We start from the raw sequence: 13561 nt of genomic DNA on the forward strand, positions 1-13561 counted from the left end.
ATTGCGACTTTTTTGCCAACAAAGGTGGAAACGCAATGTAGTAATGATCCCACGTACATAGACAGCAGTACAGACAAGTTTTTACTAAATCACACTGTTAACAAGAGGAGCAGATTGTTACCCCCACTCCATTAAGATAATAGAAATGAGAGAATTAAGTATGAGGAAATATGACATAATCACCATTAAACATACTTATTATTAAAAAACAAGCAATGTTATGCATGAGTGCATTAACATCCACTTACAAGTAAATGCAAGGTTCAGAGAGATGATCAGACTGCACTTACAACAAGCACCTAGGACAAACCAGGGACAGGTTGAACCATGAAATGTGTGTGTGTAACTTTCTTTTTTATTATTGTTATTCTTCAAGCTACTGTAGAATAGTGAAAGATTATGAACACCTTAACAGCATAAATGATCATCTTGGTTACCAAAATTTTAAGCTGTGATAGGGAGACTAACATAATGCTATCTTTCTATATCTAACCAAAGTACAAAATACTGCCCTGTCCTCACCTGTATAATATGTATGATGGCTGCTCATCTTCGACAAGAGGAAGAATACAGTTGTCAAAATCTTCTTGCCATGATCCAACTGCCTCTTTAAATTTTGCCAAAGAGAGTTGCTCTGAAACATACAAATGTATATCACCAGAATGGAATTTACAACACTACATGTTAAGGCAAATCGGTTCTTGCCTTTTCCTGCTGAAGATTTGCTAGTATATAGGCACACTATATGTTTACAATGACCTTACACTAAAGAGCAAACTCTACTGAAAATGCACAGAGAATTGGGAGATGCATAGAAAGGAGTGACAATACAGACAACATTCAAAGATTAAAATACATCTACAGGCAAAGTGCTGAAACATGAAATGGAAGAGGAATTTATTTAAGCATCATGCAGTACAATTTACAAATAGTGTCAAAATCATTTTATGCTTGTCGAAGTATTGCACTGACATTTATTCCTTGAGTATCTAGTATCATTTTGTTAATATTAAGCCCAATCTAGCAATCTGTGTGCCTAAAATAGCAACAGAACTGTGTCATGCCAAGTTTTTAATTTAAATACTTGCAGCTACTTGAGTACCCATAACAAAATAAAATTGCAGCACTGGGCATTTCTTATTACTATCATTATCATTTCCACCCCCATGAACCATGGACCTTGCCGTTGGTGGGGAGGCTTGCGTGCCTCAGCGATACAGATAGCCGTACCGTAGGTTCAACCACAACGGAGGGGTATCTGTTGAGAGGCCATACAAACGTGTGGTTCCTGATGAGGGGCAGCAGCCTTTTCAGTAGTTGCAGGGGCAAAAGTCTGGATGATAGACTGATCTGGCCTTGTAACAATAACCAAAACAGCCTTGCTGTGCTGATACTGTAAACGGCTGAAAGCAAGGGGAAACTACGGCCGTAATTTTTCCCGAGGGCATGCAACTTTACTGTATGATTAAATGATGATGGCGTCCTCTTGGGTAAAATATTCCGGAGGCAAAATAGTCCCCCATTCGGATTTCCGGGCGGGGACTACTCAAGAAGATGTCATTATCAGGAGAAAGAAAACTGGCATTCTACGGATCGGAGCGTGGAATGTCAGATCCCTTAATCGTGCAGGTAGATTAGAAAATTTAAAAAGGGAAATGGATAGGTTAAAATTTGATATAGTGGGAATTAGTGAAGTTCGGTGGCAGGAGGAACAAGACTTCTGTTCAGGTGACTACAGGTTTATAAACACAAAATCAAATAGGGGTAATGCACGAGTAGGTTTAATAATGAATAGGAAAATAGGAATGCGGGTAAGCTACTAAAAACAGCATAGTGAATGCATTATTGTGGCCAAGATAGATACGAAGCCCACACCTACTACAGTAGTACAAGTTTATATGCCAACTAGCTCTGCAGGTGACGAAGAAATTGATGAAATGTATGATCAAATCAAAGAAATTATTCAGATAGTGAAGGGAGACAAAAATTTAATATTCATGGGTGACTGGAATTTGGTAGTAGGAAAAGGGAGAGAAGGAAACATAGTAGGTGAATATGGACTGGGGCAAAGAAATGAAAGAGGAAGCCACCTGGTAGAATTTTGCACAGAGCACAACTTAATCATAGGTAACACTTGGTTCAAGAATCATAAAAGAAGGCTGTATACATGGCAGAAGCCTGGAGATACTGACAGGTTTCAGATAGATTATATAATGGTAAGACAGAGACTTAGGAACCAGGTTTTAAATTGTAAGACATTTCCAGGGGCAGATGTGGACTCTGGCCACAATCTATTGGTTATGACCTGTAGATTAAAACTGAAGAAACTGCAAAAAGGTGGGAATTTAAGGATTGGGACCTGGATAAACTGAAAGAACCAGAGGTTGTACAGAGCTTCAGGGAGAGCATAAGGGAGCAATTGACAGGAATGAGGGAAAGAAATACAGTAGAAGAAGAATGGGTAGCTTTGAGGGATGAGGTAGTGAAGGCAGCATGAGGATCAAGTAGGTAAAAAGACGAGGGCTAGTAGAAATCCTTGGGTAACAGAAGAAATATTCAATTTAATTGATGAAAGGAGAAAATATAAAAATGCAGTAAATGAAGTAGGCAAAAAGGAATACAGACGTCTCAAAAATGATATTGACAGGAAGTGCAAAATGGCTAAGCAGGGATGGCTAGAGGACAAATGTAAGGATGTAGAGGCTTATCTCACTAGGGCTAAGATAGATACTGCCTACAGGAAAATTAAAGAGACCTTTGGAGAGAAGAGAACCACTTGTCTGAATATCAAGAGCTCAGATGGCAACCCAGTTCTAAGCAAAGAAGGGAAAGCAGAAAGGTGGAAGGAGTATATAGAGGGTCTATACAAGGGCGATGTACTTGAGGACAATATTATGGAAATGGAAGAGGATGTAGATGAAGATGAAATGGGAGATACAATACTGCATGAAGAGTTTGACAGAGCACTGAAAGACCTGAGTCGAAACAAGGCCCCCGGAGTAGACAACATTCCATTAGAACTACTGACGGCCTTGGGAGAGCCAGTCCTGACAAAACTCTACTATCTGGTGAGCAAGATGTAGAGACGGGTGAAATACCCTCAGACTTCAAGAAGAATATGATAATTCCAATCCCAAAGAAAGCAGGTGTTGACAGATGTGAAAATTACCGAACTATTAGTTTAATAAGTCACAGCTGCAAAATACTAACGCGAATTCTTTACAGACGAATGGAAAAACTAGTAGAAGCCAACCTCGGAGAAGATCAGTTTGGATTCCGTAGAAATGTTGGAACACGTGAGGCAATACTGGCCCTATGACTTATCTTAGAAGAAAGATTAAGGAAGGGCAAACCTACGTTTCTAGCATTTGTAGACTTAGAGAAAGCTTTTTACAATGTTGACTGGAATACTCTCTTTCAAATTCTGAAGGTGGCAGGGATAAAACATAGGGAGCGAAAGGCTATTTACAATTTGTACAGAAACCAGATGGCAGTCATAAGAGTCGAGGGACATGAAAGGGAAACAGTGGTTGGGAAGGGAGTGAGACAGGGTTGTAGCCTCTCCTCGCTGTTATTTAATCTGTATATTGAGCAAGCAGTGAAGGAAACAAAAGAAAAATTCAGAGTACGTATTAAAATCCATGGAAAAGGAATAAAAACTTCAAGGTTCGCCGATGACATCGTAATTCTGTCAGATATAGCAAAGGACTTGGAAGAGCAGTTGAATGGAATAGATAGCGTCTTGAAAGGAGGATATAAGATGAACATCAACGAAAGCAAAATGAGGATAATGGAATGTAGTCAAATTAAGTCAGGTGATGCTAAGGGAATTAGATTAGGAAATGAGACGCTTAAAGTAGTAAAGGAGTTATGCTATTTGGGGAGCAAAATAACTGATGATGGTCGAAGTAGAGAGGATATAAAATGTAGACTGGCAATGGCAAGGAAAGCGTTTTTGAAGAAGAGAAATTTGTTAATATCGAGTATAGATTTAAGTGTCAGGAAGACATATCTGAAGGTATTTGTATGGAGTGTAGCCATGTATGGAAGTGAAACGTGGACAATAAATAGTTTGGACAAGAAGAGAATAGAAGCTTTCGAAATGTGGTGCTACAGAAGAATGCTGAAGATTAGATGGGTAGATCACATAACTAATGAGGAAGTATTGAATAGGATTGGGGAGAAGAGAAGTTTGTGGCACAACTTGACCAGAAGAAGGGATCGGTTGGTAGGACATGTTCTGAGGCATCAAGGGATCACCAATTTAGTATTGGAGGGCAGCGTGGAGGGTAAAAATCGTAGAGGGAGACCAAGAGATGACCACACTACGCAGATTCAGAAGGATGTAGGTTGCAGTGGGTACTGGGAGATGAAGAGGCTTGCACAGGATAGTGTAGCATGGAGAGCTGCATCAAACCAGTCTCAGGACTGAAGACCACAACAACAACAACATCATTTCTACATCTACATCTACACTCTGCAAATCACTGTGAGGTGCACGGCAAAGGTTTCTAAGAAGTTTTGAAGTGCTACCTCCGTTACTGATAAAAGAAATATTTTCAAGACTAAATTCTATTTTTCTGAATATTTTGACAATTAGGTTAGTTAACAAAAACTTTTGCAGCAGAATATTAACATATACAGCATTGGACACCCAGAAATACAGCTCCTAGTCTTAAGTTTTCTTCATAGATTTAGGGAAGGGGAGGAGATGCAACCAATATGGTAATATTACATCTATTCCTGAAACTGCATGTGGAGCGCACACAAAATAACTCTGCCCCTGTGGAGGAGTGGCCAACAGTAATGGTGGGGGTTACTCTGTGAGGGGCCACCACATGGTAGGGGAGGTGTGTTTCAGCAGTTTAAGTCTATCCAGAAGCAGAACAACTACACTGCATCTAGAGTGTCTGCAATCAATTGTATTAACACATTATGTCAATACAACCAATAATTTGACAAGCCAGTAGTCCCAACTAGAATCATGAATAAGGAAATAGACACATGAATATCTGAGATGGCATACTATGTTGTTAAGATCATGATACTACAAAGTAACCCCTCTCTATGGGGCAGTTACACACAAATTCCCTGATAATTCATGATATCCCCAGTTCATGGTCACTTTGCTTTGCCTAGTCCACCAGCTGAAATGCAATCTCGCCAATGTGTCCACTCATCTCACGTCACTGTATCTAGACAGCACAATGTAGCATATTTCTCTGATACTTTATGAAATTGACTGATAATTCACGTTATTACTGGTATGTGGTCACCTTGCTCTACCTAGTCCACCTGCCAAATTACAATCCCATCAATGTTTATGACCCCCCCCCCTCCCCCCACTGTGTCCAGACAGCACACTGTAGGTGTTTGTGCGTCTTTGACACACTAACTAAACAATGAATTTATTCCAAACAGTGCTATCTTTTACTCCTAAATTAGTTACTAAATCATTACAAGATGAATGTTGCTAAAAACTATAAACTGCAAACCTGATAGCATAAAATATTTTAAAGCCCTCACTCTACTTGCCAGCCAAGCACTGTTAAGCCTTGAGCGCACAGAACCTTAAGCTGCCAAGTAATCGTCTTTTAATCTACTGTTGAACAGTTATACACAAACAGAAGAAAATAAAATATCAAGTCAGTAAAACGTAGCTGGCTGGTCGCCTACACAATAAACAGAGGAACCAGCCCCACAAGGAAACACTAAGATCTCCTACACAGCAATTAGTTTGAAAGTCAAATTCAGCGAAGACCTTATCTGGAACTGGATTATTTTATCAAAACAGGGGTCAGATCAGTTCTTAAAACAATTCAGCAGTTATAATCATGTATATGGAATACAATATGGCACAAGCACTATACTCTGGGCTAGCTCCCAGGTCTCACCAAAGGGATTACACTATGTGATCAAAAGTATCCTGAGATTGTGCTGCCAGGTACTCCACATCAGCGACCTCAGTAGTCAAATGTGAAGGGACACGTACCACACAAAAGCGTACAAGCCAACCTTGTCTGTTGACTGACAGAGGTGGTCGACAGTTGAAGAGGGAGTAATGTGTAATAGACAGACATCTACCCAGACTGTCACACAAGAATTCCAAACTGCATCAGGATCCACTGGAAGTACTATGACAGTTAGGTGGGAGGTGAAAAAACTTGGATTTCATGGTCAAGCGGCACACATCACACCAGTACATGCCAAACAACACCTCACTTGTGTAAGGAGTGTAAATATTGGACGATTGAACAGCGGAAAAACATTGCGTGGAGTGACGAATTATGGTACACAAAGTGGCGATCTGATGGCAAGGTATGGATATGGCAAATGCCCGGTGATCGTCACCTGCCATCATGTGTAGTGCTAACAGCAAAATTCAGAGGCGGTAGTGTTATGGTGTGGTGTGGTCATGTTTTTCAAGGAGAGGGCTTGCACCTCTTGTTTTGCTTGGCACTATCAAAGCACAGGCCTAGAGTGATGTTTTAAGCACCTTCTTAGTTCCCACTGTTGAAGAGCAAATTGGGGATGGCGACTGCATCTTTCAACATGATGTAGCACCTGTTCATAACACACAGTCTGTGGCGGAGTGATTACACAACAGTAACATCCCTGTAATGGACTGGCCTGCACAAAGTACTAACCCGAATAATACAGAACACCTTTGGGATGTTTTACAACACTGACTTCATGCCAGGCCTCACCAAACAACATCGGTACCTCTCCTCACTGCAGAACTCCATGAAGAATGGGCTGCAATTCCCCAAAAAAGTTTCCAGCACCTGATTTGTATGTATGCCAGCGAGAGTGGAAGCTGTCACCAAGGCTAAGGGTGGGTCAACACCATACTGAATTCCAGCATTATCAATGGAGGGCACCACGAACTTTTAAGTCTTCTCAGCCAAGTGTCTGTATACTTTTGATCACACAGTGTACATGTTTTACAACACTACCAAAAACCGATGCATGTTAAATGCATGCCCTGGTGGCTGTACCAAGCCGTGTCCAGGAAGCTGGTTTTACTGGTAGTCATCATCACAGATCATCCCCCATATCTCCCAATCCTCCTCCCCCCCCCCCCCCCCCTCCAACACAACACCACTTCACCATCTTGACAAATGATCCTGTGTTCAACAACAATGTGATGGCGCATAGATGACGAGTACATTGGGCCACGAAGTATCAACTACATTTCCTATAGCCTTTTTTGCCCTTAATTCACATGTGCCACAGTACCCAACACAATCATTCCCGTCTTGGAAAGCAAATGTTGTCTTTGAGAGTCTGCAATTTCTTGACTTGTCTGTTGCGTAGATTGAATGGCAGTTATATATTTCACTCAAGGATTCTCTCACAATGATATAGGAATTTGTCATGGTTATAGGATAAAAATCAATTACTCAAAATTTAGATACACACACACAACACTTAAGTTTGCTTTGTAAGGACAGGACAGCTGGCCGACCGAGGCTTCAATGAAGCTGAAGATTCTCGTGACTCAAACATATCTCACTTACCTGCTGTAGCGTCCTCAGAATCACACAAAATTACACATCATAATGATGTGCTAAGTGAATTTTAATGACAGAATAACCAAAGAAGTTTCCCTACACCATCTACAAAGCTGCATTGCTGCAAACTTTGGCAATAATAATGCTCTTAATTAATCTATAATTATTCTAATAAAGACCACCAGATCTATTAATTGCAGTTTTTAATTAGTCTTAGACATGCTGCAGACACACCTGACCCGAGTACCTGGATAGAAGCTTTTGATACAATGGCACCTAGCTCCCAAGAAAATTGATGGTGAAGTTTTGTGCATTTCTCTCACACCGTAACTTTAGTCATGCTTTGACCAACCGGAAGTAGCACACCAGCCAAGGCTCACTACTACCATGCTGGCACTATAGGCTGAAATTTTGGCCATCTACTTTTTTTCATATTACTATTCATCATTTAGATTATGTCTGGATTCCACACCTGATGATTGTGGAACGGCTGGCCTGGGATATACAATTCGCTGCTATACCAGATCACCTATGGCATATGTGGAGACAGTATGGACTCCTATAACCAACAACACATCCAGAGCCTTTTTTATTCAATGCTGAAGTGTGTAGCGGCAGTTATAGATAGCAATGGGAGTAACACTCAATACTGAGTTTCAATACCGAGTTCATCATCTTCCTCACTTCATATGGGGCTGTATTTTCAAGCACATGATCTTTGTATAAAATGTTATCTCCCAAATCATTTGGCTGTAATATCTCCAGTCCTACTTGGTGTTGCAAATATATTACAAAAATGTATTTATGAATGTACATAAGTTCCATATTTGCTCTTATCTATGTGTGTGTGTGTGTGTGTGTGTGTGTGTGTGTGTGTGTGTGTGAGAGAGAGAGAGAGAGAGAGAGAGAGAGAGAGAGAGAGAGAGAGAGAGAGAGAGAGAGAGACGTAACTTCTACATCTCCTCTTAAGCCAGTAGACCAATTTCAACTAAACTTGTACACATATCGTTTACTGTTGAGGAAGAATCACTGTGGGGTAAGAACCTTCCACCTATCAAAGGGGTGGGGGTGAAAAAGAAGTGTCGCCCACGACGTGAGAATAACCATACTTTTGGTCGCCCTGCATGACTGGCGAGTTGTGTTGGACCAGTTTACGAGGAGATCCTGGACAATGGGAGAGGAGGAGGAGGAAATGGACAGAAACAGAGGAGAAGGAAATGGACAGATGTGAGATGAGGAGACAGACAGAGAACGGAAAGAGAAGGAGAGAGTCAGAGATAGGGGCAGGAAGAGAGTTGAGTTGACATGGAATGATCATTCAATAAAGCGAAACACATTTGGTGACAAAAATATGCTTTTCCTTGGAGCCACAAGACAGATTTAAAATACCTTCGCTGTTTCCAGAAATAACATCAGAAAAAAGTAAGCCTCTAGAAAGAAGTGTATAAGGCAGGGAAGAGTTGTGTAAACCAACACTATAGGTGGCTACAAATAAAATTTTGGTTCTACCACGTACATTATCATCAGTTATTACCCACTGTGTTGTGCCTATCATTTTACAGGTATTGTGTGATATTTCTTTTAAGAAATATATGAGTGCATAGCTTACAAACCACCAGCAACTGCCACAATTTTCTTCCTCTAATTGTCCATGCTTTCTAATATATAAACTACTTATGAAGTGCCAAAATGTACTACAATAAATAAAAGTCTATAAAATGCCACACTGTACAATGTGCTTGTGGTGAAACAGTCGCAATTCCTGAAATCCATCGCCCATAGCCTCTGGCATCACAGTCCCGGATCCATGGATAAATCACGAAAATCCATTGCATTACACCACACATAGACAAATTCAGCCTGCGCACAGATGGTGAGACTAGATCTTACTGACAGGCCCTGCACATTAGTGGGAAATGGCTGGTTTCAGATCGTCAGGTCCAATCCATTAGTGATACCCACAGAAACGGCCTGCAGTATTGGCCCATCATGGAAATCCACTCGTGGGTCAGCTGTTCATGTGTCACAGACACCATATCGATGAAATGAATCTGCGGTGAGCAATCCATGCTACAGATAACTTGAGAAAATATTCTGAGAATCAATAATAATGAGGATAGGTAGCAACTCACTGTAAAGATGATCGATGAGCCACAGGCAGACATGTAGAAAAGACACTCACATTCTTAGAACTAAATTTTCTGTCATAGGCTTTGTCAGAAAATGAGAGCCACACACATTCACACAGTCACTCAGACACATCCCATGGACACATGACCGCTGCGTCAACAATCTCTGAGAATCAGATCCAAACAAACCGAGCCTCACTGCCTCTCGTCAGCAGCTGCTAGGCTAGTGGCAAGAACTGGTGGCAGCAATGACTGCTAACTGCAGGGAGTTGTAGGAAGGGAGAAGCAGTATGAGTGAGGGAGTAGGGAAGCAGCGCACATACTCAGCTGCTCCCAGCCAGCGATGATGCACGACATCTCAGTAAACAAACCATTTCATCTACTGGGACAAAAGCGAGATTTTCCATGTTTTTCTTTTTTTTTTTCCAAATTTCCCTGACACATTTGAAATTCCCTGATTTCCAGAGCTTTTGGTAAGCCTGTTAAGTTAGTTATTTCTTTCCTTCAGTAAAAGTTTTCATGAAAATATTTGGAAATTTTCAATACAAACACAATACAATGATGAAAGAAAGAGGCAAAGAATACAAAAGTTTAGGAAGCTATAGTTTCCTACCGTAGACTGGTTCATAGGATATAAGCCAGGGACAATCACTGTACACTCTCAGTTTTGTTCTGCGTTAGACACACTGTGCTCTAGATAATCTCTATAGGCAATTGCTTTGTGATTTGTCTGTAAAAATATATATCATATTCATGTCACTTGTCTACGAAGTCATTATGAAAAGTGAAATCAGCCACTAGGATGGAAATTCCATTTCCCAAAAGACAAAGTCTTCTCCTAAAAACTGAAATTAATAAAAGAATATCAAGCAGTGTCTTCTAGACTGATCAGAAAAACAGAATCAGTGATGAGAGAGAGAACAGAATGTGAATTTAAAGTGACTATTTTCAGCTAATTACTTATCAAAATTTGCAAACAGTGAACAATACACAATCTGGTAGTCAACTGTTTCAGAGAACTGAATGCAATGTGCAGTTAAAACCTCTCATTTCACGTAACTGTTTGCTAGCTAGGACAAATAATTAATATTTCATTTAGGAACATAATCCGCCTGTCTCTAGTAACAAAGAGGAAAATAACTACTTTCATAAACCTTTAAATTGGTGTTTTGTTATCGTCAGGTGCAGCAGACCTATATAGGTCACGGGAAGTGTCTGATACAGTAGATTTTGCATTTTTTTTTTTTTTTTTGTTCCTCATTTTGTGTGTTTATGGATCGTGGTGTGTTTGTTTAACTGCTATATTTAGCTTGTCCCCTCCCTAAAACGCCCCAAGTTCCCACGATTCTCCCGTTGGTTTGATTGTATTTTAGGAGGGAGATGTTCTTGCCTTCTTTATACAAATTTTCGTGTTTGTCGCCATGTGTATGTAGTGACATCATTGGCGCCATATTGAAGACGCTTAGAACAGCCATTTGCGCCATATTTAGATGTCACGGGTAAAAGCAGATGGGTGGAATCGGACACTTCCGGAGTTTGAACTATTTTTTACTGTTTCTAATATTGTCAATATCATTAGCTTTTCTTTATATCCCTATGTGGCCTACTGTGACACAGCACCTGTATTCAATGCAGTACATATTAGATGTAGCATTTATGACTCTACCAATATGTCTGTGTACATAGTATGGAAGAAAAAATATGGTTTTGTAATCTAGAAATCCCAGAACGGGCAATGGTGGATACAAAAATTGGCTCCATCCCTTTTAAAGGAATGGTCCAGGATTATTACCTTCATCAACTTTAGGAAACTAGCATATACCAAAATTGGTATTGTCAATAAGGGGTTTCAAGTAACAGTTATGTAGTGTCTCTTGTAGTTTATGTGTACGATATACACTCCTGGAAATTGAAATAAGAACACCGTGAATTCATTGTCCCAGGAAGGGGAAACTTTACTGACACATTCCTGGGGTCAGATACATCACATGATCACACTGACAGAACCACAGCCACATAGACACAGGCAACAGAGCATGCACAATGTCGGCACTAGTACAGTGTATATCCACCTTTCGCAGCATTGCAGGCCGCTATTCTCCCATGGAGATGATCATAGAGATGCTGGATGTAGTCCTGTGGAACGGCTTGCCATGCCATTTCCACCTGGCGCCTCAGTTGGACCAGCGTTCGTGCTGGACGTGCAGACCGCGTGAGACGACGCTTCATCCAGTCCCAAACATGCTCAATGGGGGACAGATCCGGAGATCTTGCTGGCCAGGTAGTTGACTTACACCTTCTAGAGCACGTTGGGTGGCACGGGATACATGCGGACGTGCATTGTCCTGTTGGAACAGCAAGTTCCCTTGCCGGTCTAGGAATGGTAGAACGATGGGTTCAATGATGGTTTGGATGTACCGTGCACTATTCAGTGTCCCCTCGACGATCACCAGAGGTGTACGGCCAATGTAGGAGATCGCTCCCCACACCATGATGCCGGGTGTTGGCCCTGTGTGCCTCGGTCGTATGCAGTCCTGATTGTGGCGCTCACCTCCACGGCGCCAAACACGCATACGACCATCATTGGCACCAAGGCAGAAGCGACTCTCATCGCTGAAGACGACACGTCTCCATTCGTCCCTCCATTCACGCCTGTCGTGACACCACTGGAGGCGGGCTGCAAAATGTTGGGGCGTGAGCGGAAGACGGCCTAACGGTGTGCGGGACCGTAGCCCAGCTTCATGGAGACGGTTGCGAATGGTCCTCGCCGATACCCCAGGAGCAACAGTGTCCCTAATTTGCTGGGAAGTGGCGGTGCAGTCCCCTACGGCACTGCGTAGGGTCCTACGGTCTTGTCGTGCATCCGTGCATCGCTGCGGTCCGGTCCCAGGTCGACGAGCACTTGCACCTTCCGCCAACCACTGGCGACAACATCGATGTACTGTGGAGACCTCACGCCCCACGTGTTGAGCAATTCGGCGGTACATCCACCCAGCCTCCCGCATGCCCACTATACGCCCTAGCTCAAAGTCCGTCAACTGCACATACGGTTCACGTACACGCTGTCGCGGCATGCTACCAGTGTTAAAGACTGCGATGGAGCTCTGTATGCCACGGCAAACTGGCTGACACTGACGGCGGCGGTGCACAAATGCTGCGCAGCTAGCACCATTCGACGGCCAACACCGCAGTTCCTGGTGTGTACGCTGTGCCGTGCGTGTGATCATTGCTTGTACAGCCGGCTCGCAGTGTCCGGAGCAAGTATGGTGGGTCTGACAAACCGGTGTCAATGTGTTCTGTTTTCCATTTCCAGGAGTGTATGTGCATAAGTAGTGAAAAAAATATGGTTTGTAGACTTGTGTATTAACATAGGTTTTCTGAACTAACTTCCTAGCAAAGTGCCTAAAATATCGTGTAAAAGTGGATAGCGCAAGCACCCCTACAGATCAATCTTTTGCCACAACCTTTATTTCAAAACAATATTCATTGGCTTCAATAACTCGCAACCAAGCTTACCTTCCAACTAAGCCCAGGCTTCAGTCTATGCTAATGATTGTGCAGCTTGTTTCTGTTGTGTATATAATATTAACTCTTTATTCAACCTGCCAACATATGGTATAACTACATTTAACAGCTAACAGCATGCCACACAAGCCCGAAATGACCAAATTGCTGAAGCTCTTTATGGCTACTTCAGTCACATTTTCTGCAGCGCTGCTTTCAGCAAACACAAAATTCGAGGTAGTTCCACACATATTCCTTAAGAGTCAATATACATGTAACATCTGGGTCAAGGCCTGAATGTAATGTTATGGAACTCTGATATTTATTGTCAAAATAGGATTGATAGATAACTGAATTTCCACCAGAGTGGATGTAGAAAAAGAAAACTGCAGTAAGAAAAAACACACTTCAAGT

General features: G+C 41.8%; 1 protein-coding gene across 1 annotated transcript in view; it reads right to left on the minus strand.

Annotated features, from left to right (window-relative positions):
* Positions 1-13561, minus strand: part of LOC126346209 (twinfilin) — an 85818-nt gene that overhangs the window by 71272 nt on the left and 985 nt on the right. The window contains exon 3 of the mRNA XM_050002167.1: positions 523-634. Coding sequence (XP_049858124.1) covers positions 523-634 — 112 coding nt within the window. The remainder of the gene's footprint in view (positions 1-522; positions 635-13561) is intronic.

This window comes from Schistocerca gregaria, chromosome 1 (assembly GCF_023897955.1).
Source record: "Schistocerca gregaria isolate iqSchGreg1 chromosome 1, iqSchGreg1.2, whole genome shotgun sequence".
Classification (NCBI taxonomy): Eukaryota; Metazoa; Arthropoda; class Insecta; order Orthoptera; family Acrididae; genus Schistocerca; species Schistocerca gregaria.